This window comes from Pocillopora verrucosa, chromosome 9 (assembly GCF_036669915.1).
Source record: "Pocillopora verrucosa isolate sample1 chromosome 9, ASM3666991v2, whole genome shotgun sequence".
NCBI classification, from domain to species: Eukaryota; Metazoa; Cnidaria; class Anthozoa; order Scleractinia; family Pocilloporidae; genus Pocillopora; species Pocillopora verrucosa.
In genome coordinates, this window is record NC_089320.1 from 3547112 (window position 1) to 3571495 (window position 24384).

The window sequence follows — 24384 nt, forward strand, 5'->3', positions numbered from 1 at the left end:
GTGAGAAATGAATTTGAAATATAATACGTGGATGATAAATAACATTTAGGGAGGGATCTTCTTGGAATTAGTGATTCACTTATACCAAGTCAGTTGAACTACATTCATGGATTAAAGTATCCCAACACTTCTGAGCAAGGGTTCAATGCCTATCACAGTTTTTGTATATCGCTGTACGCGAAATATCACCTGCTTCGATTATTCTGTGAAATCTGTTTACCCTGTCGGCTGATTTTCTGTACCACAAGAATTTAAGAAATAATTTAATGGTCTTAAACCAAATGAATCGTTTCTCTTGTATCGAACTGCTTGCAAATGGACAGACATGGAACTCGATGTCGACGATATATCGACCGCACATCTCATACCCAGGTATGACAAGTCAGTAGATGAAAAGATTATCATGAAATTCACTAGGAGAGCTCAGACGGGAACGAGTTGCAAGAAAATTGCTAGAAAGAAAGCTGGTGGCTAGCTTAAATAGACACGCGCGTGTAGATTTGTATCTCGGAATCATTGACTCCTAAAAGAAGCTGCTTGTTTCGGTCAATAAACCCCAGAAACAGCTCAATTGATTACTTTCTTTGGGGCAGTCATGGTTGTATTTATTAGAAGCAATGGGAAAACTCGCAAACTCACAAGATCGACACGCCCGAGGATTTTGAAACCTTCAAGAAGAAAAACTGCGATAACTCTTTTGCTCCACCTCAGAAATACTGAGTATTTTACTAATACTATTTGCGTACTTCGCCTTCATAAAAAAAATCGCGTTTCGTTCTGCGTAACTAGCTTTAGATACTTAAATTCAGTTACAACTTAAGTCATTTCTAGTTTCTTTTTCATCTTTGAGTACCGGATGAGCTATGTGAATTTACCTTTTCAAAGCTTGATTAACAGCGTTAATCAGACGATGTTGAAACGTACCTAATTAGAGAGCTCCCATGAGTTAGAAAAAAACATTTATTGACGGCTGCATCTATGGAAGTCCATACAGTGACCGTGAAGGCTTAATAACGACTAGAGAGAAAATTAAATATTTAGATATTATGAATTGTATATTGAAGGTGACATCGCTCGAGAGTTTTTCTGGTACAGCGCAGAAAAGCTATTTTTAGATCGTTTGGTAAATCTTTTTCTCGTACCCAGATCCTACCGTATAACTGTAACTTTACAATTGCTTTGCCAAGGTAGATGTCGGTGCGAGACTACTTGAATCTAGGATAAATACCAAAAGTTATCGTGGTCACCCTTAATAACAACAAACTCGCATTTCTTTCCGTAAGTTCCTTTAAGACCTATTTTTGGCGAAGGCTTATCTCCCCCCTCCATTCCCTTGAAAACCACGTGATCTCCCCAAGATCCTAGACCCCTCCCTCCCCCGGCAATAAATTATGATGGCCTCTAAAATAAGTTAATTGAATTACCTTTTCACAGCTTGACGTAAAGCGGATTCATAAAAGATACAAAAACCTGGTTACTGCATTCCGCGATACTACATACGAAAATGTCTAGCATGTTATTTATCATCCACGTATTATATTTCAAATTCATTTCTCACAAGGCAGCCTGCAATGAAATTTAAAGAAACGCTGCAAAAATAGCTATAGATTACGTGCCGTTTGAACCTGTGACCCTGAAAGTGATCCTGAGGGATTGTGCAAACAATGGTTTCCATTTTAATTGCCTTTGAATTTCACTCTGCCTGTTGCTCTTCTCAATATCGTAAATGAGTGTAATAGGGATGTTATCTTTCCTTTTTTTTGAGCAGTGCTGATGTGGGTTTAAAACAGAAAAACGCAGGAGAAGAAATATCGAAACTGGGGATTCCGTGTCATTTGAACCGTGACACTAAATGTTGTTTTAAGTGAAGTGTGCAAATGTAGGTCTCGGTTATAATTGCCTCTGTTTTTTACTTTGCCTGTTTCTGTTCACCATATCGTTTATGAAGGGGGTTTTTAATTTTTCTTTTCTTAAAAACTGACATGGGAATAAAAAGGAAAAACGTGTGAGCGAAGAAACGAAACGAGATTTCGTGCCCTTTGGACCCGAGGTGTGCAAACATAGTTTTCCGTTTTAATTGTCACTGTTTTTCACTCTCCCTGTGACTTTTTCGGGTATTATTTATTTACAGAGTTTTAAGTTTTTCTTTTGTGCAATGACAGGGGTACGAAATTGAAAAACAGCAGCGAAGAAATAAAAAATTAGATCACGTGCCCTTTCGAACCATGACCTGGGCGACAGTTTTGAAGGAATTGTGCAAAACTGGGTCTACGCTCCTTGTGCCTCTGCGTTTCACTCTGCCAGTTATTTTCAACTGTATAATTGATGTATAAAGATTAAATATGAATATGAAATAAATCAACATACTGCATTAAAATGGAAAATTCCGTGCAAGTCGCTGACCATCAAAGTTCGCGTCATTTGTTATATAACTCTGCAACTATTATGTAATTAAGCGACGGAAATACACCTCATGATGTTATTGTATCTCCCAGTTTGTATGTAGGTTATGATAGGTCAATTTAGCGTGCTGAATTTCACTCTAAGACAGGTTATAATAGTTTGTTTGAATTGAAATATTCTCCCTTTTTTCGAACCCAGAGATAACATGACGGTCCATACGGTAAGTTACAGAATCTCGTTTTTTCCCCCTCGGATTTACGGCCTGCACCCGAGTCTGCGCAAGCGCAGGAAGAAAATTGCGCTTGCGCAGTCTAAGTTCGCATCTAAAGCGAGCCGCATCTTAATCAAAAATATTTCCAGAAAAGATTAGATTGTAATACAAAACAAGTCGACACCAGCTTATCTATTAAGTTAGTCATTAACCAAACCAGAAACTAATCGTAAAATTACTACAATTAAATAAGGTGTCCTATGCGTATAAACCTAAAGGTGAATCTCGATGAAGCTTGTGCATTTTGTGCACTTGCATATTTAATAAAAGGCAGTCCATGACTATATTGTATAGTTTTAGAGAATAACAGGAAAAAAAAATTAACTAAACCCGAAAAAACCAAACATGAATCCGGAAGGACCCAATCATATTCGTTAAACGATGGCCAGTGTCGGAACTGAACTAGGATGAGTCGTAAGAGATCACGGTTACGAGTGTCTCACGATAGTCCGTCATTTTGAAAACCGTGAGGGGCTTGGGGAAGGTTTAACAAGACTTACACGACACCACAGCATAATGCCTACGGCTTTCCTCGAAGGAAAGCACAGTAGGTACAAAAATGAACACGAGGAAACATTCAATTACATGTTTAAAGCCAACAGTCGACTTATGCAACAAAATGCCTGTTGAAGCCGTTTACTGTTTAGGCCACGTTAAGCTGCTTGAGAGAGGTTTTAGCTTAAAATTACTATCAGCCTTCTCTCATGACCAGTAGAATAGTGCACTGTCAGATTGTCATCAAGCAGGTGTGATGCTACAACATAATTAGCGCTAAGCTATATCAAAACATTCAATTTGATACTGAGAGTGTAAATCAAGATACTGAAAGAGAGTTCATGCTCTATTAACAATAAATATATAATTTGAACTTGTTTTGCGTTTCTTTCTTTTAAAGAACACTTCAAAAAAAGCAGTATAGTTTTCAAAAAGTGTGGTAAACTAGTAGGATGATATGCAAATGTCTGCAGACTTGCCTAAAGGTGCTTTCGGTGCTCTTTGTTGCGTCTTGAAATAAATACACAAATTTTATTGAAATTGGGTAACATAAATTAGTGGTAACTCAGTAATATACATAATGGCCCTCAAATATTGTAATAAACATATAGGGTTTAAAAGTCTCAACTGGCCGGAGGCAAACCAGTTGGTCGTGTGTAACTGTTTGCAGAAAGGTTGTCGGAAAAAATAAGGACAAAATGCACTTCAGGCTAGGGTTTTGAAAAGAAATCAGATAATCAGAGAGTTTTAAAACGTGAAAAAATATATGTAGACAAAAGGGCTAATGAACAGGGGATAAATACCGACAGGACCGTCTGATGCTTATGGAAGACAATAATATAGAATACTATCTTGAACATTTTTTTCTTTAGGTCTCTTCGAACTTCGCTCTCGTTGAGTTTTCGTCGTTCGTTGAGGTCAGTTCATTTTTTTTCTCGTTTTTCATAAAGTTTAGAATCAAAAGTTAAGCTTAGAAACGAAATATATTCAATAAACCCCTTATACCTTTTCCTACAGTGATATTATTTTCAGATTCTCCGGAAATCCTGCGGTCAAGGGTTACTTTTGACCTTTAAACTACACACAACACCATCAGGGGTTGTCACGAAAGCTTTGTTCCAAAAACCTTTTAGCAATCAATTGTGTAGAGTGTAGCCAATGTGTTAAACTCGGGGCAATTGAGAACAAATCCAGTAAGTAGCAGGGTGGAGGAATTGAACTCGGGACACCAGATTATATGTCCAGCCCATTAACCACTGGGCCATACTGCCTCCACAACTCGCCACTTCCAACTTCCTATGTTTTTAACTTCTGCAGGCATGACCAAGAAAGTTCGTTGGCGGAGACTTTTTCGATGTGGACTATGCTTTGCAGTAACAGTGGGCCTGATGAATTATTTCATACCCTCTTTAGACCAGGCAGTACAAACAAGTCATCGTCAAATAGATCTTAGGAAATATCAAAGCAACTTTCCCATCCTGTCCCCTTCCATTGAACCACGAGTTACCGACTTCGAAGACTTATTCGTTCTGGTGATAGTTTCAACTTCGCCCAACGATGAGATGAAAAGAAGAGATACAATACGTCGCACATGGGGGAATTGTGACAAAACTAACAACAATAATAAATGGAAGGTTGTATTCATGATGGGCAAATCCTCGAGTAGCGACAGGAATGAAAAATTAATGGCAGAACACAAACGGTATGGAGATCTTCTTATAGCTGATTACATCGACAAGTATCGAAACATCACGACAAAACTTCTCATGTCATTTAAGTGGGCGACGCGAATTAGATGTAATTATATTCTGAAAACTGACAGCGATGTTTACGTTGATATTCCTGAGTTAATGAAATGGTTGCTGAATCGAGGCCATCCAAACTCTCTGTACGCTGGCATTCTGCACGGAGGCACTGTAATAAGAAAGAGGGGGCATCGTCATTACGTGAGTAAAGACGAATTTTCGTTAGACTATTATCCACCGTTTTGCAAAGGAGCTATGTATGTTCTGTCAACGAGTTTACTTCCAAAGATGCTCGACTTATCAAGGCAGGTCACTCGAATTGGACCTGATGATGCTTACGTTGGACTGTTAGCAGATCAGCTGGGAATATCTGCAGTGAGAATTGAAGGTTTTTTTCAAAGAAGGCCTAACTTTTTGTGGTTAATAAGTGAATGTGAGTTGAGAGATCTCCTTGCGATTGGTGATTTTCTTACTCCAAGTCAATTGAACTACATTCATGAAGTGAAGCATGCTAAGACTTCTGGGCAGGGGTTCGACGCCTCTCACAGTCTTTGTGTATCTCTGTACATGAAATTGTCCCTGCTTCGATTATTCTGTGTAATCTGTTTACCCAGTCTTTTTTTTTTCGGCTTTAGAAGAAGTAAAACAAGAATTTCATAAATGAATCGAGAGGCTTTCCCCGTCTCAGTAAGATATATTTATTCACCACAATGAAGATGAATGGTGATGGATAATCACTAAGCTGTGGAGCGGCAAGGTGAATATTCACCACTTTCACCGACACTGAGGTGAATAATTCATTTAGTATATACCGCATCGATACCAAAAAATTGTTTTTTTTTTTTCATTTCAATACATAGAAAATGGTGGGAAATTAAAGTCTTGACGCGCGATTTTGTCTCCTCGGCTGCTCGGAGGTGAATAGAATTAGCACTATTTACCTGTGTGCTATGTATATGCCTAAATAGAGTATCTTTGGAAAAGCTCTATTTCAATAGTAATATCGTTGTTCGCAGACTATGTAAATTAATTCAAAATACAATTATAATTTCGGTAAAATAAAGTTGATAATTTAAAATAATGCTAGGATCTATGATATACATATAATATAAAACGCTGAAGATGTAAACGTTATCAAAAATGTCAACAAGTTACTTTCCACAGGGGGAATTAAGGTATTAATTAAATGGTCTGTGCTAGTCGCAATACTTTTAAACGTATATATATATATATATGTATTTTAAAATGTTCTTGGCAGGCAATGACTCGTGTAGTCTGAGGTTAGAGTTTGATATCACAGAACTAAACAGCTTTGAGTAAACATGTGCCCGTCTTTTCTTCTGCTGATAGGGCGTACTTTTACTTGTAATTTCTTAGAATGTGATAGACCTATGCAAAAGATTGATAAAACACTTCTTCGTACACGCTCTAAGTCATTCCTCAGATAAGCAAGAATGGCATAATGGAATAGATAATATTTTCGTTAGATATGGTTTCTGTGAACATTGCTAAGCCAATACATTTATTGTTTCGCGAATTACCATATAATGGTATTGAAATGCGTTGTGCTCATGGCCAGTTTAATAATGCATTGCAAACACAACTACCAACCAAAAAGTATCTCGATAGACTCATAAGATTTCATGACGTTGATTTCTTTAGTCTAAATGTAAATTCAGGTATCGATCTAGATTGTAACGCTTCATTTGGGAGCCATCCGTTGTAAATACAACTCTTCGTCTATCTTTGCACAGTTAATAAGTAGAAATAGGTCGTTCGAATCTTGCCTCTCTTTGTTTCACACCAATATACGAAACTTTAGAAAAACCTTGGACAACTATCAAACCCATATCTTATACGAACTAAATTTTCATTTTAATCTTTTAGCAGTAACGGAAACAAAAATTAATTACGATAATCTTGACTTCAATTCAAACATAACATATTACAATATTGAATATTTTCCTACACCTCTTTCTGCTGGACGTGTAGGAATGTATAGAAACAACAATATACAATACAAAGTCAATGAGATCTCCTTGGAATTGGTGACTCACTAACTCCAAGCCAAGTGAATTACATTCATGAAGTGAAGCACGCCTCTTCTGCCTCAGCTGGGAATATCTTCAGAGGGAATTGACAGATTTTTTCAAAAAAGTCTCTTACCGTATATCTTCTGGTTTAAGAGTAAATGTGAGTTGAGAGATCTCCTTGGAATTGGTGACTCACTTGCTCCAAGTCAATTGAACTACATTCATGAAGTGAAGCACGCCTCTTCTGTCTCTTACTATCTTTGTATTTCGTAGCTTGAGAAATTTTTCCTATTTATATTATTTTTAATAATTTTAACGTGTCTGCCGTTTTTAGGTCGTAGAAGGTTTTCTACAAGGATTTCAAAAAGAAAATAAGATCGTATTTGATTATCTCTTCATTAGTTCAATTACATTCATACATTCATTTGTGCAATCATTAACTGAGTGGAACGAAATTGAGTCTGGAACTACAAGTATAATTTTTGACCAAAATAACAAGGCACAAATTTCAATTACCACTCTTTTACACCTATTAACAATCACAAAGTTGCAGTTCTTCAATTATTGTAAGAAATTAAATTCATTCATATTTTGGGATAAAAAGAAAAGGCTTAGTGGGGACAAAAGTTGTTAAACTTCCCTTCTTTGTCTCTCATTTTCCTGCAATTTGATTGGTTGCTTTAAACAAGCCTTGAAATCTGATTGGTTGTGTTAAGTTTCTCTCTGATTGACTAAGAAAAAGAAGCGATTTAGAGCTAGACTAGGTTGCATTGCTGAGAGCCAATCAGATTGCAAGGATCATCAGAGACTTAAGAGTGAATGCACCAAAACTTCAATCAAATTTTCAGAGCTAAAATAAAGAGTCACATATGAGACAGAGTGTAGAGAAATGCTATTTCAATCTGAGGAGATAAAGGGACATATCATCATAACCCTAAAGAAAACCATAATATATGCTGATATCTTTGTGTGGGTAATCACATGATTTCGAGTGCAATTTGGAATAAATAAAGTGTAATTGTGCACTATGCTTTGCAGGAAAGCAATCCAAGGAGACGCTGGGAATTTCCTTAGGATTTTTACCAAGTAAAATAAAAAGAAATTAATATATCTAGTTGTGGCTTACAAATAGCACAACAAGAAAAGTCATAATTTGATAAGTGACTGCCATTGACTTTTTTCAAGCAGTGAAGGACTGAGGAGAGAAAGATATTTGTACCAAGGGGGTGAGCAACAGTCAAAACGAAAGAGAGGGGAGGGGTGGAGCAATAGGTATTATTGAAAACATAGCCAACCTGATAAGACACCTGCGCTGCAGGCTAAACTGAAACAGGTAAAATTTTCAATAAAGCTGTACATTATTAATAGTGTTTCCTCCTCTTTATTTAACATATAAGTCAGATATTTAAGTCTTCATCAGGATCATCTTCATCAAAGTCATCTGCTTCGTCAGGTTGGTAGAACACTTTTCCTTCACACACAGGGTTTACTGTGACCTGGGAAGTTTCAGTTAAGATCGACCTTGGTGCTCATTATTTGTCAGCGTCCGATTGAATGTGAGATTTTTAGTTGGATCAACCTGAAATATTACATTCAATTGATGATAAAATAACAAAAAAAAAAAAAAACCAGCTTCAAACCCACTATTTATATCTTACATCACGAACATATCATTTTCTTCAATAATTCAAAAATAATCTTGCGTGAGGCTCACCTCATTAACAGGTTCATTGACAGCTTTTGAAGAAGAACCATTCCAATCCTTTTCTTCGTATTCAGTCAGTACATGTTTCTCATTGATAGCAAAGCTTTCAAACTGTAACAACAACCAGATTTGAAATAAGTAATGCTCCCAACCCACGAAAAGAAAAATAGAATCTTGTTAATAAATTCCAATATTCTGGAGATGTTTTTCCTTCAATTAATTTGTATTTAGAGTGTTTGGCCTTTGATTGGTGCATCTCAGTTGTCATCTCGTTTTTTAGTTTCCTCAGCCCATTTCATAAAGGAATTTTTTGAGCAGCAGTAGTGTGGTCCCCCATTATAAAGATAGGGCTGTATGAAGTACTTCGAAAACCTGAGAAGCCAAAGATACTAAAATGAAATTATACTGGAGTTATAAATATTTTATTTCAATGGGTCAAAATGTGATACAAGCGGACATTTTGCTCATTGCTCGTAATTTTCTTGCCCCTTCGGGACTCGCAAAAATACAACGCAATTCGTTAAATATCCGCGCGTATAATATGTTTAACCTTCCAATAAGGTTTACCAATCGAAAACCCTTTGGACGAAGTCTTTTGAAATTGCTCGCCGATTCGCCGCTTTATGTTGTAATATTTGATTTCATTATTACAGCGTTGAGTTCTCTAAAGCACACTTCGATAGCATCTAACGAGATTTGGAAGTCCGGCAATTGGTTAAACTTTAAGGTTTCTTTCGTTTACATCCTAACACCGCCCACATTTGGTTTGGAAGCTTGATAAAGGTCAATTTTAAGTAAAGCTTCAGTAGTCAAATCATTTGCTGCTCAATGAATAGAGAGTCAAGATCGCTGATTTTGCCTTTCTTAAGAAATCGACCGTCAAATCCGACACTTGGGTCAGGCATTTGAACACAATTTTGGCCCGGAGTTAGGGGGAATTTCAACGAACCAATCGTAAAAAGTTTAAATACTCAGGGGAGGATGTCGAGCCTTCGAATTGACCGACGGATAACGCAGCGCGTATACAAATTGACATCTGCTTTAGATCAGTGAATTGAGAAGGGCTGGAAAGAGTTCTCAACTTAACTCTTCCGTCTCGAGTTTGGAATGCGGGAAAAGGCGTTCTTTGCAGTGAGGAGGGATCAGGCAAGTGTGAGTCAAGCGGTGTTAAATCGTATGGCTTTAATCTTTCCAGAGATTGTTTGCTTTTCCACACATTGGACGAAGTAGGCGACCATTTTTATATTCCTAATTTTCTGAGGTTTGGAAACCTGTAGATTCGGCTCTGAGTTTAGGCACAGCCACAAAGCAAAGTTGGCGTTGCAGACCCTGACTGGTCGCAAGCCAAAGTCATTCAGAGAGACACGATGATGGTCGAAATGGAAGCTGTTTAAGCAGCTTTTAGAGCAGTTTGGAGACGTGTAGCTATTTCTGCAAGAACCTAAAGTATATAGAATCGCTCTACATTTTGTTAAGGTGGCTTTTGAGCGGGACTAGTAACTACTCAACAAATAGAACTGCGCCTGTGACTCGCACCTCTTTAAAGTCGGCTTGGTTGTAGTTCAACCAGTGCTCGAGGTTTACACTTTACAACTCAACTGTTTTCTGCATTGCTTAACTGAACGCTACTGGCATTGCTCACGTTCTTTTACAATAACCAGGGAAGAAGTGACAGAAGATTGACAATTGTTCATCGAGCGGTTACCTACCTTAATTTTTGCGCAGTAGATCGTAACGTACCATACTGTGCTCGCGCGTGATGCTTAACATACGGACTACGCATTGTTAAAATCTATTTCATATTAAATTTTCACTATCTTTCGTAGGTTGCCTAGACAAAATTTTATTGAGAAACATTTCAGTTTAACACTAGTGCACAAAAATGAGCATGAGAATACATTTGATTACTTGTTTAAAGCCAACAGTTGACTTATGCAACACAATGCCTGTTGAGGGTGTTACTGTTTCAGCCACTTTAAGCTGCTTGAGAGAGTTTTTAGCTTAAAATTACTATCAGCCTTCTCTCATGACCAGTAGAATAGTGCACTGTCAGATTGTCATCAAGCAGGTGTGATGCTACAACATAATTAGCGCTAAGCTATATCAAAACATTCAATTTGATACTGAGAGTGTAAATCAAGATACTGAAAGAGAGTTCATGCTCTATTAACAATAAATATATAATTTGGACTTGTTTTGCGTTTCTTTCTTTTAAAGAGTACTTCAAAAAAGCAGTATAGTTTTCAAAAAGTGTGGTAAACTAGTAGGATGATATGCAAATGTCTGCAGACTTGCCTAAAGGTGCCTTCGGTGCTCTTTGTTGCGTCTTGAAATAAATACACAAATTTTATTGAAATTGGGTAACATAAATTAGTGGTAACTCAGTAATATACATAATGGCCCTCAAATATTGTAATAAACATATAGGGTTTAAAAGTCTCAACTGGCCGGAGGCAAACCAGTTGGTCGTGTGTAACTGTTTGCAGAAAGGTTGTCGGAAAAAATAAGGACAAAATGCACTTCAGGCTAGGGTTTTGAAAAGAAATCAGATAATCAGAGAGTTTTCAAACGTGAAAAAATATATATAGACAAAAGGGCTAATGAACAGGGGATAAATACCGACAGGACCGTCTGATGCTAATGAGGAAGACAATAATATAGAATACTATCTTGAACATTTTTTTCTTTAGGTCTCTTCGAACTTCGCTCTCGTTGAGTTTTCGTCGTTCGTTAAGGTCAGTTCATTTTTTTTTCTCGTTTTTCATCAAGTTTAGAATCAAAAGTTAGTCTTACGAACGAAATATATTCAATAAACCCCTTATACCTTTTCCTACAGTGATATTATTTTCAGATTCTCCGGAAATCCTGCGGTCAAGGGTTACTTTTGACCTTTAAACTACACACAACACCATCAGGGGTTGTCGCGAAAGCTTTGTTCCAAAAACCTTTTAGCAATCAATTGTGTAGAGTGTAGCCAATGTGTTAAACTCGGGGCAATTGAGAACAAATCAAGTAAGTAGCAGGGTGGAGGAATTGAACTCGGGACACCAGATTATATGTCCAGCCCACTAACCACTCGGCCATACTGCCTCCACAACTCGCCACTTCCAACTTCCCATGTTTTTAACTTCTGCAGGCATGACCAAGAAAGTTCGTTGGCGGAGACTTTTTCGATGTGGACTATGCTTTGCAGTAACAGTGGGCCTGATGAATTATTTCATACCCTCTTTAGACCAGGCAGTACAAACAAGTCATCGTCAAATAGATCTTAGGAAATATCAAAGCAACTTTCCCATCCTGTCCCCTTCCATTGAACCACGAGTTACCGACTTCGAAGACTTATTCGTTCTGGTGATAGTTTCAATTACGCCCAACGATGAGATGAAAAGAAGAGATACAATACGTCGCACATGGGGGAATTGTGACAAAACTAACAACAATAATAAATGGAAGGTTGTATTCATGATGGGCAAATCCTCGAGTAGCGACAGGAATGAAAAATTAATGGCAGAACACAAACGGTATGGAGATCTTCTTATAGCTGATTACATCGACAAGTATCGAAACATCACGACAAAACTTCTCATGTCATTTAAGTGGGCGACGCGAATTAAATGTAATTATATTCTGAAAACTGACAGCGATGTTTACGTTGACGTTCCCAAGTTAATAGAATGGTTGCTGAATCGAGGCCATCCAAACTCTCTGTACGCTGGCATTCTGCACGGAGGCACTGTAATAAGAAAGAGGGGGCATCGTCATTACGTGAGTAAAGACGAATTTTCGTTAGACTATTATCCACCGTTTTGCAAAGAGCTATGTATGTTCTGTCAACGAGTTTACTTCCAAAGATGCTCGACTTATCAAGGCAGGTCACTCGAATTGGACCTGATGATGCTTACGTTGGACTGTTAGCAGATCAGCTGGGAATATCTGCAGTGAGAATTGAAGGTTTTTTTCAAAAAAGACCTAACTTTTTGTGGTTGATAAGTGAATGTGAGTTGAGAGATCTCCTTGCGATTGGTGATTTTCTTACTCCAAGTCAATTGAACTACATTCATGAAGTGAAGCATGCTAAGACTTCTGGGCAGGGGTTCGACGCCTCTCACAGTCTTTGTATATCTCTGTACATGAAATTGTCCCTGCTTCGATTATTCTGTGTAATCTGTTTAACCTGTCTGGTGATTTTCGGCTATAGAAGATGTACAACGAGGATTTTAAAAGATGAATCGAGAGGCTTTCCACGTCTAATAAGATATATTTATTCACCGCAGTGGAGGTGAATAGTGGTGGGTATTTACTAGGCCGTGAAGCGGCAAGGTGAATATCCACCACTTTCACCGACACTGAGGTGAATTATTCTTTTAGTATATACAACATCGATGCCAAAAATGTAGTTTATTTCTCTCAATACATAGAAAATGGTGGGAAATTAAAGTCTTGACGCGCGATTTTGTTTCTTCGGCTGCTTGGAGATAAATAGTATTTGCTACTCACTCCCGAACTAGTCAATCAGCGCGCACGAAAAGCACTATTTACCTGTGTGGTAAGTATATTAGAACAGAAAAGCTTTATTTCAGTAGTAACATCGCGGGCTAAATAGCGTTAAAATAAAATAATAATTTCGGTTGAAAAAAAGTCCATGATAATGATTACCGTGAATTACAATCTAATGGTATTGAAATCCGTTGTGCTTATGGCCATTGTCATAATGCATTGCAAACACAACTGCCAACCAAAGAGTATCTCGATAGAGTCACAAGATGCCATAACGTTTATTTCTTTAGTTTAAATGTAAATTCAGGTAGCTGTCCAGATTGTAACGCTTCATTTGGAACTATTCGTTGTAAAAATCACTCTTTGTCTACCTTTGCGCAGTTGATAAGTAGGAATAAGTCGTTTGAATCTTGCCTCTCTTTATTTCACACCAATATACGAAACCTGAGAAAAAACTTAAACAACCTTCAAAGCCATATCTTTTACGAACTAAATTTCCATTTTAATCTTTTAGCAGTAACGGAAATAAAAATTAAAAAGAGAATCTTGATTTAAATTCAAACATAACAAATTATAATATGATAAAGGGGGTAAATTTCTAAAGACACTGTAGTGCTGCGTCGATGGGAGAGTATAGCAGGTAATTTAGTGTTAACAACTGAGTTGAAAACGTAAATTAGCAACCGTAAAGGGTAAAAAAGCTGACGTTTCGAGCGTTAGCCCTTCGTCAAAGCGATTGGAAGGGCTACACTCGAAACGTCAGCTTTTTTACCTTTTACAGTGGCTAATTTACGTTTTCAACTCAGTTGTTAACACTAAATTACCTGAAATTACAATATAGAATATGATCCTGCACCTTTTTTCTGTTGAACGTGTATACAGGAATGTATAAAAACAAAGATATACAATACAAAGTCATTGAAAAAACCTCTAATGAGACTTTTCAAGCATATAGACTTGAAGTTGAATTCACTGAAAAAAAGCAATATTATTTGTAGAATTGTCTCTAGGCAGCATAATTTTGCTGACTGCTTCTTAGAATATTTTTAAGAAACTGTCGGTCGATATAGTGCCACTAGTCAATCATTCTACCCCTTAGGTGACGTCAACATAAATATTCTGAAGTCAGAGACTTGTAATTAGACTCAACAACTTTTACACTGCTTACAAAGCTACCCTATTTTACCAGCAATTGATAAACCGACAAGGGTTTAAAATAACTGCGCCTTACTTGTTGATAATATTTTCTCAAACAAAATCGAAGATTGTATCGCCAGTAGGAATTGTGACGAGGTTTCTCGCACTACAGGACTCTCGCTGGGAACGCAACAATAAGGGACGAAAAGAGCTAGCGAAGTAACTGTATCAGTGGAAATTATCTTTTTTTCTTTCGTACAGATGTATAGTTAGATGTAATACTCACGCAGTCGTCTATGTAATACCCACGCAGTCGTCTATGCAATACCCACGTCGTCGTCTATGTAATACCCACGTCGTCGTCTATGTAATACCCACGCAGTCGTCTATGTAATACCCACGCAGTCGTCTATGTAATACCCACGTCGTCGTCTATGTAATAACCACGCAGTCGTCTATGTGATACCCACGTCGTCGTCTATGTAATACCCACGCAGTCGTCTATGTAATACCCACGTCGTCGTCTATGTAATACCCACGTAGTCGTCTATGTAATACTCACGCAGTCGTCTATGTAATACCCACGTCGTCGTCTATGTAATACCCACGCAGTCGTCTATGTAATACCCACGTCGTCGTCTATGTAATACCCACGCAGTCGTCTATGTAATACCCACGCAGTCGTCTATGTAATACCCACGTCGTCGTCTATGTAATACCCACGCAGTCGTCTATGTAATACCCACGCAGTCGTCTATGTAATACCCACGTCGTCGTCTATGTAATACCCACGCAGTCGTCTATGTAATACCCACGTCGTCGTCTATGTAATACCCACGCAGTCGTCTATGTATTCCAATATTGTTCTTTAACTGTGCTATATTTGAACAGTATAACAGAAGAAGCGGAAATTGTCTCTTTGAAGTTATCGATTCTAATAAAATAAGAGAACAGTGATTGAACCCACAGCTTCAAAATTAAAGATAATATCTCAGCAAGTAAGAGCGAGAAGTCAATTAACCCTTCACACCTTAACATCAGTATTCATATTCTCCATACTGTTCTCTGTACATTTACTAAGGTGCTGACAAGGAGAATTTGTCTAACAATCAAGAGTTTCTTTAGTTGGTGATTATTTCCTTGATTCTCATGACATTAATGTGTGATTCATTGGTGATATTGTAAGGAGAAATTAGATACTAGTCACCCCGAGGAGTAAAAGGGATAAAATTCCTTCCTATCGATGCGATGTTGGTGTTAAGTTTGAACAAGTGGCAACGTGAAAAATGATCGTATGATAAGGACCAATTTACGGACGATAGTTCAGCTGGCAACTTCCTTAAGAAGTAATTTACCAGAAAAGGTCGGTACAAGGAATGTTTACCTAACAATGTTCACTAATAATAAGATCATTAAAGAACCGATGTTCAAGAATACAAAGGCGGCGAGAACAATGGAATATGTACAAGTTGGTAGTTGTTAGCTTTTACCTTTTTTAGAACATTGCAATAAAAGAAACTCAGATGAATCGAGAACGGCTAAAATATTGCAGGAAAAAGTAATAAATATGCTCCAAACAAACACACGAAAAAATCACCAAACTTCCCCTAATAGGATATTGCATCAGATCCCACTGATCATTTTTCTTAATTTTGCGTTGTTCAATCAACCATTGAAACCATCAAACCTCGGGAAAAAAGCAATTCGTGACTATATAAAATTCTATCGACAAATGTTTTTACAGAAATTGTCGGAACTCACGTGGGAGTCATCACCAGCTGTTAAGGATCCCTCCAAGTTATTTCCACCTTTCACAAAAAGCTGCAGAGGCTGGTGAACAAGCATGCACCACTTCCAACCCTTGTCAAAGCGCGAAGATAAACAGCTGGAAAAACTGAGGATCACTTCAGGAATTCGAAAAAGCAATATGAATAAAAAATGAGCTTTTTTCTCCGGCGACCGGGAAAGATATAAACTTTACAGATATAAAGTGCTTCTGCTATCTCATATTAGTGAAAAGAATAGTAAGTTTGTTTTTTTTTTTTACAGTAGCTGAAGGCTGGAGAGAGAAAAGAAATTTATACCGAGCGGGTGGGTGACGGTCAAAAAGGAGGAGCGGGGAGGGGTGGAACAATAAGCATTCTTCTAACCATTTCCCGCCCTCTCCCCGCACCGTTTACCCTAACCCTCGATCAGAGAAGGCCGGTTGAACAAACGATCATGAGCTTCTGAGAGTTAACTTGCCCTAATAAGACACCTGCAACGCAGGCTATAATGCCCCTGTCTCTGGGGCCAATTTTTGTTACAAATCTCCCTTAATGGGTCGGCCCCACGGGAAGGCCGCCGATACCTGCACGAGGCTTTCAATAGAACCCAACTAACAACAATAATAAATGGAAGGTTGTGTTATCGAGGCTAGAGATGCTGATGAAAGTTCGATTTCGGAGGGTCATACGAGTTGGACTGTGCTTTGCAGGGATAGCAGCCCTAATATATTTACTCGTACGCCTCTTCGTACCACCAAGTCATCGCCGAATAGATCTTAGGAAATATCAAAGCAATTTTCCCATCCTGTCCCCTTCCATTGAACCTCGAGTTACCGACTTCGAAGACTTATTCGTTCTGGTGATAGTTTCAACTTCACCCGACGACAAGATGAAAAGAAGAGATACGATACGTCGTACTTGGGGTAAATGTGACAAAACTAACAACAATTACAAATGGAAGGTTGTATTCATGATGGGCAAATCGTTGAATAGCGACATGAATGAAAAATTAATGGCGGAACACAAACAGCATGGAGATCTTCTTATAGCTGATTACATCGACAAGTATCGAAACATCACGACAAAACTTCTCATGTCATTTAAGTGGGCGACACAAATTAGATGTAACTATATTCTGAAAACTGACAGCGATGTTTACGTTGACATTCCCGAGTTAATAAAATGGATGCTGAATCGAGGCGATCCAAATTCTCTCTACGGTGGTGTTCTGTACAGAGGAATTGTAGTGAGGGATACATCACACCGTCACTACGTGACTAAAGACGATCTTTCTTTGAACTATTATCCACAGTTTTGTAAAGGCTCTATGTATGTCCTGTCGGCGAGTTTACTTCCAAAAATGCTCGACTTATCAAGGCAGGTCACTCGAATTGGACCTGATGATGCTTACGTAGGATTGTTAGCAGATCAGCTGGGAATATCTCCAGTGGGAATTGACAGATTTTTTCAGAAAAGTCTCTTACCGTATATCTTCTGGTTTATGAGTAAATGTGAGTTGAGAGATCTCCTTGGAATTGGTGACTCACTTACTCCAAGTCAATTGAACTACATTCATGAAGTGAAGCACGCCTCTTCTGTCTCCTACTATCTTTGTATTTCGTTGCTTGAGAAATTTTTCCTATTTATATTATTTTTAATCATTTTAATGTGTCTGCCGCTTTTAGGTCGTAGAAGGTTTTCTACAAGGATTTCAAAAGGAAAATGAGATCGTGTTTGATTATCTCTTCATTAGTTCAATTAGTACATTCATACATTCATTTGTGCAATCATAAACTAAGTGGAACAAAATTGAGTCTGGAACTACAAGTATGATTTCTGACAAAAATTGCAAGACACAAACTTCAATTACCACTCTTTTACACCTATTAACAATCACAAAGTTGTGGTTCTTGAATAACTGTAAGAAATTAAATTCATTCATATTTTGGGGTAAAAAAAAAAGGGTTAGTGGGGACAAAAGTTGTTAAATTTCCCACACATGGCTTTTTTGTTTCATTTCCCCACAATTTGATTGGTTGCTTTAAAGAAGCCTTGAAATCTGATTGGTTATGTTGAAAAAGAGGCAAAAATTGATTGAAAAAGATGCAATTTAGAGCTAGATATAGCACAATTTGTGAATAAGTTACATTGCTGAGAGCCAATCACATTACAAGGATTGCTAGAGACTTAAAAGTGACTGCACCAAAAATGAAATAAAATTCTCAGAGCTATAATAAAGAGTCACTTATGAGACACAGTGCAGAGAAATGCTATCTCAATTTGGGGAGTTTAAGGGACATATATACAACCTAAAGAAACCCATAATGTATGCTGATGTGTTTAGGGTCAAACAGGTCGTCATAAGCCAGTTTGGGAAGAGCCACTTCTCCCCTCACTCCCATGAATCTGGTTGAAGAATTTAAAACAAAACCTAATGAGAAAACAAGTTTTCTTTTGGTGAATTGTGAGTTTCTTGTTCAGGCTCAAAGGAACACACAGAGAGTTCCTAATGTGGAATCTTTTTTAAAGGTAAAATTGAAAATACAAAATACTTATTGACTGAGTTTGGTGGGTCCAGGCAGGAAAATATTTGGCTCTCCGTCATGACATACAGACCTATTGCAAAATATTTCCCATCAGGCCCTCCCTCTTAGTCAATAAGAACATAGTTTTTGTCTGATCCTGAGAACAATAACACTGTTCAGACACAAACAATGTTTTGCTGAAGTGCTATTGTGCACTATGCTTTGCAGGAATCCAAGGAGAAGCTGGGAATTTCCTAGGGATTTTTATCAAGTCAAATAAAAAGAAATTGCATCTGATTGTGGCTTACAAATAGCACAACAGGAAAAGTCAAAATGTGATAAATAACTGCCATCTTTGATTTTCTTTAGTAGGGAGGGCTGGGAAGAGAAAGATATTTGTACCAAGGGGGTGAGCAACAGTCAAAATAAAGGGGAGGGGAGGGGTAGGGCAATAGAAATTATTGACAACATAGATTCACCCTGATAAGACACCTGCACTGCAGGCTAAACTGAAACAGGTAAAATTTTCAACAAAACTGTACATTATTGATAGTTTTTCCTCTATTTTTACACAAATAAGTCAGATATTTAAGTCTTCATCAGGATCATCTTCATCAAAGTCATCTGCTTCATCAGGTTGGTAAAACACTTTTCCTTCACCCACAGGGTTTACAGTGACCTCGCTTCTCTCCTCTTCGTGGTGCATGTAGGGAAGTTTCAGTTTAGATCGAGCTTGGCGCTCATTATCTGTCAGCGTCAGACTGAATGTGAGATTTTTAGTTGGATCAACCTGAAAGATTACATTCAATTGATGGTAAAATAACAGCAGAGAAAACTAGCTTTGAACTCACTATTTGTATCTTAAATCACAAGAAAATGTCATTTTCTTCAGTCATTCAAAAATAAACTTGCATAAGGCTCACTTCATTAACAGATTCACTGACAGCTTTTGAAGAAGAACCATTCCAATCCTTTTCCTCGTATTCAGTCAGTACATGTTTATCATTGATGGCAAAGCTTTCAAACTGCAACAACAACCAGATTTGAAATAAGTAATGCTCCCAACCCACTGAAAGGAAAAAATAAAATTTCAACCTAGCTGTAGTGTCAGTGAGGAGGAAACATCCATCTAAGCATTGTTGATAAAACTTTTAGTATTATTGTTAGATTTTCTGAGTTCTGTTGCATCATGATTCACAAAGATATTTACCCACATTGGGGGTGGGGATTGAAACTATTGATATTAATCAGCTGAAACATTTACAATTACAATCAGCAAATACTCTTGGCAGAACAGGATAAATTGATTTTAACAACTGAGATGATAAATAAGAATTTCCCACCATAGAGAGATTCAATAGGTTACATTTCATACCTTAGCCCATCATCAGAGGGAATCAATCAGTTCTGACAGGGCTAACGCTTGAAACTTCACATTCTCGACTTGGTTTATTGATAAAACTTATTAATTATCTTGTAATACCCTAGCGTCTGCACAGTTTCTGTAGGAACTTAAATGTCCTTCATTAATTTCTAGGTAAAACATCTTACACTGTCATGTACCTTTTTTATCACTTTTCCAGTTTTCCTCTTGTGAAGAACCTTGCACCAGTTCACTGACTGATCTGCAACACATTTTACCAATGAAATGATCTATCTTTTGCAGAGGAATGGATATATAATTAATTTTACTAAGTCTGAAATATCAGTGTGACAAATTTTCATAAATCAAAAATTACACTCAAATTACATGAATTGCCAGGCATGAAAAATGATATTTGACCTTCAAATTTGCGGCCTTAACCCTTTTCACCCTACCATCCAAATTCATAAATTCTCTATACTGTTCTCAATACACATCCTAAGGTGCTGACAAGGAGAATTAGTTTAACAATCAAGAGCTTCTTTAGCTCATGATCATTGCCTTTCCAGACCTTAATGTGTGATTGAGGGGTGACATTGTTAGGAGAAATTAAATGCTCATCTTGGAATTCAAAGGGTAAATTTTTTTGTACAAAGCTTGTTGATCTTCTCTGATATGATCAGCTTATTAGACCTGTTTACTACCCTTAACCCTTTAACTCCCAAAAGTGATTACCATGTAACTTCTCCCTACAGCATCCATACATTATACAGCAAACAGGTAATGAGAAGACTCAAACTCATCAGGTACAATTTATTACCTTGATTGAACACCTAATTCTTGTAATCAATTAACAAGGAAATGTGTGGCAGCTAGAGGGGAGAATTAACAATCAGATCTTGGGAGTTAAAGAGTTAAATAAAAGTTTGAGAAAAGTGTTATTTCTTTGATCAAAATATTTTTTTTTACCTTTCTCTTCCTTGTTCAGTGTAATCCAAAGAAGTGATGAAGCCAAGAAATTGATAGTATTTAATGTCTGGTCATCGTGAAGATCAGAATGCACCAAAGCAACAACTTGAACCACTTGATAACCTGACAAGGAAATTTATGAACAAAAAACTAATCTTTACCAGAGCAACACTATAACAACTAAAATAAAATAAATTTATTTTGCTGTGGGTCTGAGTGGGTGGGTGGAAGAAGCTCTTGATTGTTGAACAAATTCTTCATGTCAGAACCCTTCAAAATGTCTAAGGAGTGGTATGGAGAATATGCATACTGATCTTTGGGAGTAAAGGGTTAAAATAACTTCTTCTATAAGCGGCTGCCAATGTTGTTATAGGCAACTGTGCCCTAAAAAAGAGCTGCAAGGCAAAACCCAAATACCAGAGCCTGCTTGCAGGCTAAACAGATGACAGCAAGAGGTCTTACAGGCAGCAATAGACCATCAGTTCTTCCCTGTCAGTTGCAGTATTCCTACTCCCTCCTGGATGGGACCTCAATGATCCATTACAACCCAGAATAGTTAAAAAATTTTCAAAGAATGATTACCTTCCTGTGAGTGTGATGAGTTGGAGTACAGTTGATTTAGTAGTGTGCACACCATTGCCGAAGATTTCCACAGTAAAAGCCTACTCAATGAATTGAATACAACAGCTACCTTAACGACATCACCTGGAAAATAAATAGCAATGACACAGCAGTGTAAGTCATTGAGCAACACAAACCAGTAGTAGTAAAAGCAACTTAACACTTGCACCCCTTAGAGTGACTAGCATCTAATTTCTCCTCACAATATCACCCCTGAATCACATATTAAGGTCGCAAGGTAAAGTAAAGCCTTTATACGGGCCCAAGTGGCCCATGGGACCGGTGCTTAACTCTGGTTTTCTTAGCATGAAGCAGCCAGGAGTATTGCTACTCCCTCCTGGATGGGATGCTAGTCCATTGCAGGGTTACCCCCAGCATATTTGCTGGTACCCATTTGTACACCTGGGTGAAGAGAAGCACTGTGAGAGTAAAGTGTCTTTCCCAAGAACGCAACACAATGACCCCAGCCAGGGCTCGAACCCGATCTGGAGTCAAGCGCACTAACCATGAGGCCACCACGCCTCCACATTAAGGTCACAAGGATAAAGTAAATGATCACCGACTAAAGAACTCTTGATTGATAACCAAATTCTCCTAGGTAAGTAATCACCATGATTGATAATGGCAACCTTTTTTAACAATTCTCACCAGACTTTGTTGCAGTATTTTGTGCACAGCAATGAGCTATGTTACTTTTCACCACTTGAGCGATGTTAGAGTCCTGGTGGATAATAGTCATATGACTGTCTTGATGATCAGTTCTGTGAAACACAGTAGTAACAACAATTTGAAATCTCCACAATTTTTCCCATAAAAAACTGAAAGCCTTCACAACAAAGTTAAAATTGTATTGAACAAAATGTACAGTCAATAAACCCTTTAACCCTTTAACTCCCAAGATCTCATTAGTAATTCTCCTTGCTGTCTGCCAAATGATTCTGATTATGTTAGTTTGGAGAATTTGGTATCAGATAAATTAGTAATCCCATAATTAATATTTTTCTTAATTCTCGCCACTTGTCTGCATGATATTGTATAGATATAGCATGGAGAAATTCTGTCTTGGTCACTCACATGTAACTTCTGCTTACAATATCCATACATTATCAAACAAACAAGTAATGACTAAAAAATAAACTTATCAATAAGAAGTTGTGATCCATCACTAAATTCTTGTAACTAACCTAAGAGGAAATTTGTAGAAGCAAGCAGGGAGAATTGACAAATAGATATTGGGAGTTAAAGAACGAAATATAGATTGCCTTGAGATGGTTTTAGTATGTATTTCTTTTCTCACAACTGACAGAGGAACTTGATTCCTGGCACCAAAATCCCCTTCTAACAAAGAATAAATTTGCAGCTTTAATGACCGTAAAGTAAAAGTATAAAGGCTGACAACTGCAAAGTGAAAAAAGATTGTCTTGCCTTGTAAGATTCCATCCAAGAGGATCTGAAAAGCCATCATAGCAATAAATTCTAAGAATGAAGAGAATTCAATGGAAAAATCTTGAGCTTAAATGTTTAATAATCGGAACAGCTATCATACATTTAACATAACCTTGCCTGAAAAAAAAAATTATGACTACAGGAGGATTTAAGATTGCTTTTGTAACTTTCTATTACCAACCAAGATATTACAAGAATCACAGCAGAAAGCAAAAAAATGTGAAAATGGCTGGTCTGTTAACCTTTCTTTCAAGTGTGGGTCAAATGAATCAACAAACTGCTGTGGTGGTACATCCCAGAGTATTACATGCACATAGTCAGCCCTAGAAAAATAAATAAATAAATAAACAAAATGCTGAAATAATATCAAGGATTCAACAAATACTAGAAACTACTTTTCCAAATACTTTAAAACTAACCAGACAGCTGTGATAACAAAGGCCAGCTTATTATGCAAGAAATACCACATCAGCGTAAATATAGATAGCCATTTAAAAAATGATGACTTACTTCCTTCCCTCTACATTTCCCTAACCCTCCACTAGATATAAACCCTTGCATCTGAATAAAAAACAAGTTTGATGAAAAAAGAACATCAATTTTAAAAAAATTGTGTCTATTCTGATCTGATTTATTTAACTCCCATTGGTCAAAATGCACCATGCCAATTATTAAGCTGCAAATTCAAAATGAAGAATGTGTCTCAGTCAAGAGAGTCTTGAGAGAGCTGGGGTGAGACAGGAATTAATGCCATTTGTTTATAAGCTTATTAAATTTTCATTTGAGTTCACTGTTGTTTTTAGAACTAGTGGCCATTTTCATACATATTTTCCTGGGATGTTTCCCAATCCAATACAGACCATGCTGCATTTTGAACATGTTACCCTGCTAACCTTGCGCGTTGGTTTGGAATTGTTTTGTTCTTTCTTTTTAATGAACTTAAAAGACGCTTTGCACAATTTCAACATTGGTTCAATTCGATGAATGATCCATCTTGCATTTCACAATTTTCTCATTTGCAAAAATTACCTCTCCAGTAGCGACTTCACAAAACAACAGAGCAGGGGCTTACCATTTCGATTCACATCATCTGGAAAATAATGATAAAAATGTTTAACTGTTAGACGTTCATCTGTAAGATGAACTTTGTCCAATTTTCAACTGCACCAGTTCAAGCGCTTGAAAACTCACCATGAATGAGAACAAGATGAGAATTTTCTTTTCCATTAATAATATCTCCGAGAAGCATTTTCCACCTGTTTTTTCACAAGGATGAAAAGTATTCTAGCACAGAGTTCACGCGATCCGCCATTTTGGCCGCGTTGTTAGCGTAGACCTGGGACCAGACAGCGCAAGAGTAGACAAAATGGTCAGCGGAAATGTAACCTAGCAACAGTGCGTCCATGAC

General features: G+C 37.5%; 3 protein-coding genes and 1 pseudogene across 4 annotated transcripts; 3 read left to right on the top strand and 1 right to left on the bottom strand.

The window, feature by feature from the left end:
• Positions 1 to 4343: 4343 nt before the first annotated feature.
• On the top strand, positions 4344 to 6658 carry LOC131795559 (beta-1,3-galactosyltransferase 5-like). Its single transcript, XM_066172529.1, has one exon. The coding sequence runs from the start codon at positions 4468 to 4470 to the stop codon at positions 5572 to 5574; it is 1107 nt and encodes a 368-aa protein (XP_066028626.1). The 5' UTR covers positions 4344 to 4467; the 3' UTR covers positions 5575 to 6658.
• A 5132-nt stretch (positions 6659 to 11790) lies between these two features.
• On the top strand, positions 11791 to 12935 carry LOC131795575 (beta-1,3-galactosyltransferase 5-like; annotated as a pseudogene).
• Positions 12936 to 16493: 3558 nt separating this feature from the next.
• LOC131795570 (beta-1,3-galactosyltransferase 5-like) lies at positions 16494 to 18849 on the top strand. The gene has a single exon (XM_059113151.2). It carries the CDS (start codon positions 16708 to 16710, stop codon positions 17776 to 17778), a length of 1071 nt encoding a protein of 356 aa, XP_058969134.2. The 5' UTR covers positions 16494 to 16707; the 3' UTR covers positions 17779 to 18849.
• A 145-nt stretch (positions 18850 to 18994) lies between these two features.
• On the bottom strand, positions 18995 to 24299 carry LOC131795571 (elongator complex protein 5). 2 transcript variants are annotated; one of them, XM_059113152.2, is made up of 10 exons: positions 24168 to 24299; positions 24006 to 24066; positions 23219 to 23299; positions 22956 to 23006; positions 22179 to 22291; positions 21492 to 21614; positions 20910 to 21032; positions 20141 to 20202; positions 19501 to 19602; positions 18995 to 19367 (listed from the first exon to the last, which is right to left on the bottom strand). In XM_059113152.2, the coding sequence occupies exons 1-10, from the start codon at positions 24223 to 24225 to the stop codon at positions 19158 to 19160; spliced, it is 984 nt and encodes a 327-aa protein (XP_058969135.2). In that variant the 5' UTR covers positions 24226 to 24299; the 3' UTR covers positions 18995 to 19157. The 2 variants fall into 2 exon arrangements, with proteins under 2 accessions (XP_058969135.2, XP_066028692.1); XM_066172595.1 differs by lacking the exon at positions 24168 to 24299 and having other exon boundaries at positions 24049 to 24061.
• Positions 24300 to 24384: the final 85 nt, after the last annotated feature.

Excerpts from the sequence above, each read along its gene's own strand:
- LOC131795571 (XM_059113152.2), bottom strand. The coding sequence starts at position 24,225 with ATGCTTCTCGGAGATATTATTAATGGAAAAGAAAATTCTCATCTTGTT. Across the intron at positions 23,007-23,218 it reads GACCCACACTTGAAAGAAAG|AATTTATTGCTATGATGGCT; the intron begins GTTAACAGACCA and ends CTTCATTCTTAG. Across the intron at positions 20,203-20,909 it reads ACTGAACAAGGAAGAGAAAG|ATCAGTCAGTGAACTGGTGC; the intron begins GTAAAAAAAAAT and ends AATGTGTTGCAG.
- LOC131795559 (XM_066172529.1), top strand. The coding sequence starts at position 4,468 with ATGTTTTTAACTTCTGCAGGCATGACCAAGAAAGTTCGTTGGCGGAGA.
- LOC131795570 (XM_059113151.2), top strand. The coding sequence starts at position 16,708 with ATGCTGATGAAAGTTCGATTTCGGAGGGTCATACGAGTTGGACTGTGC.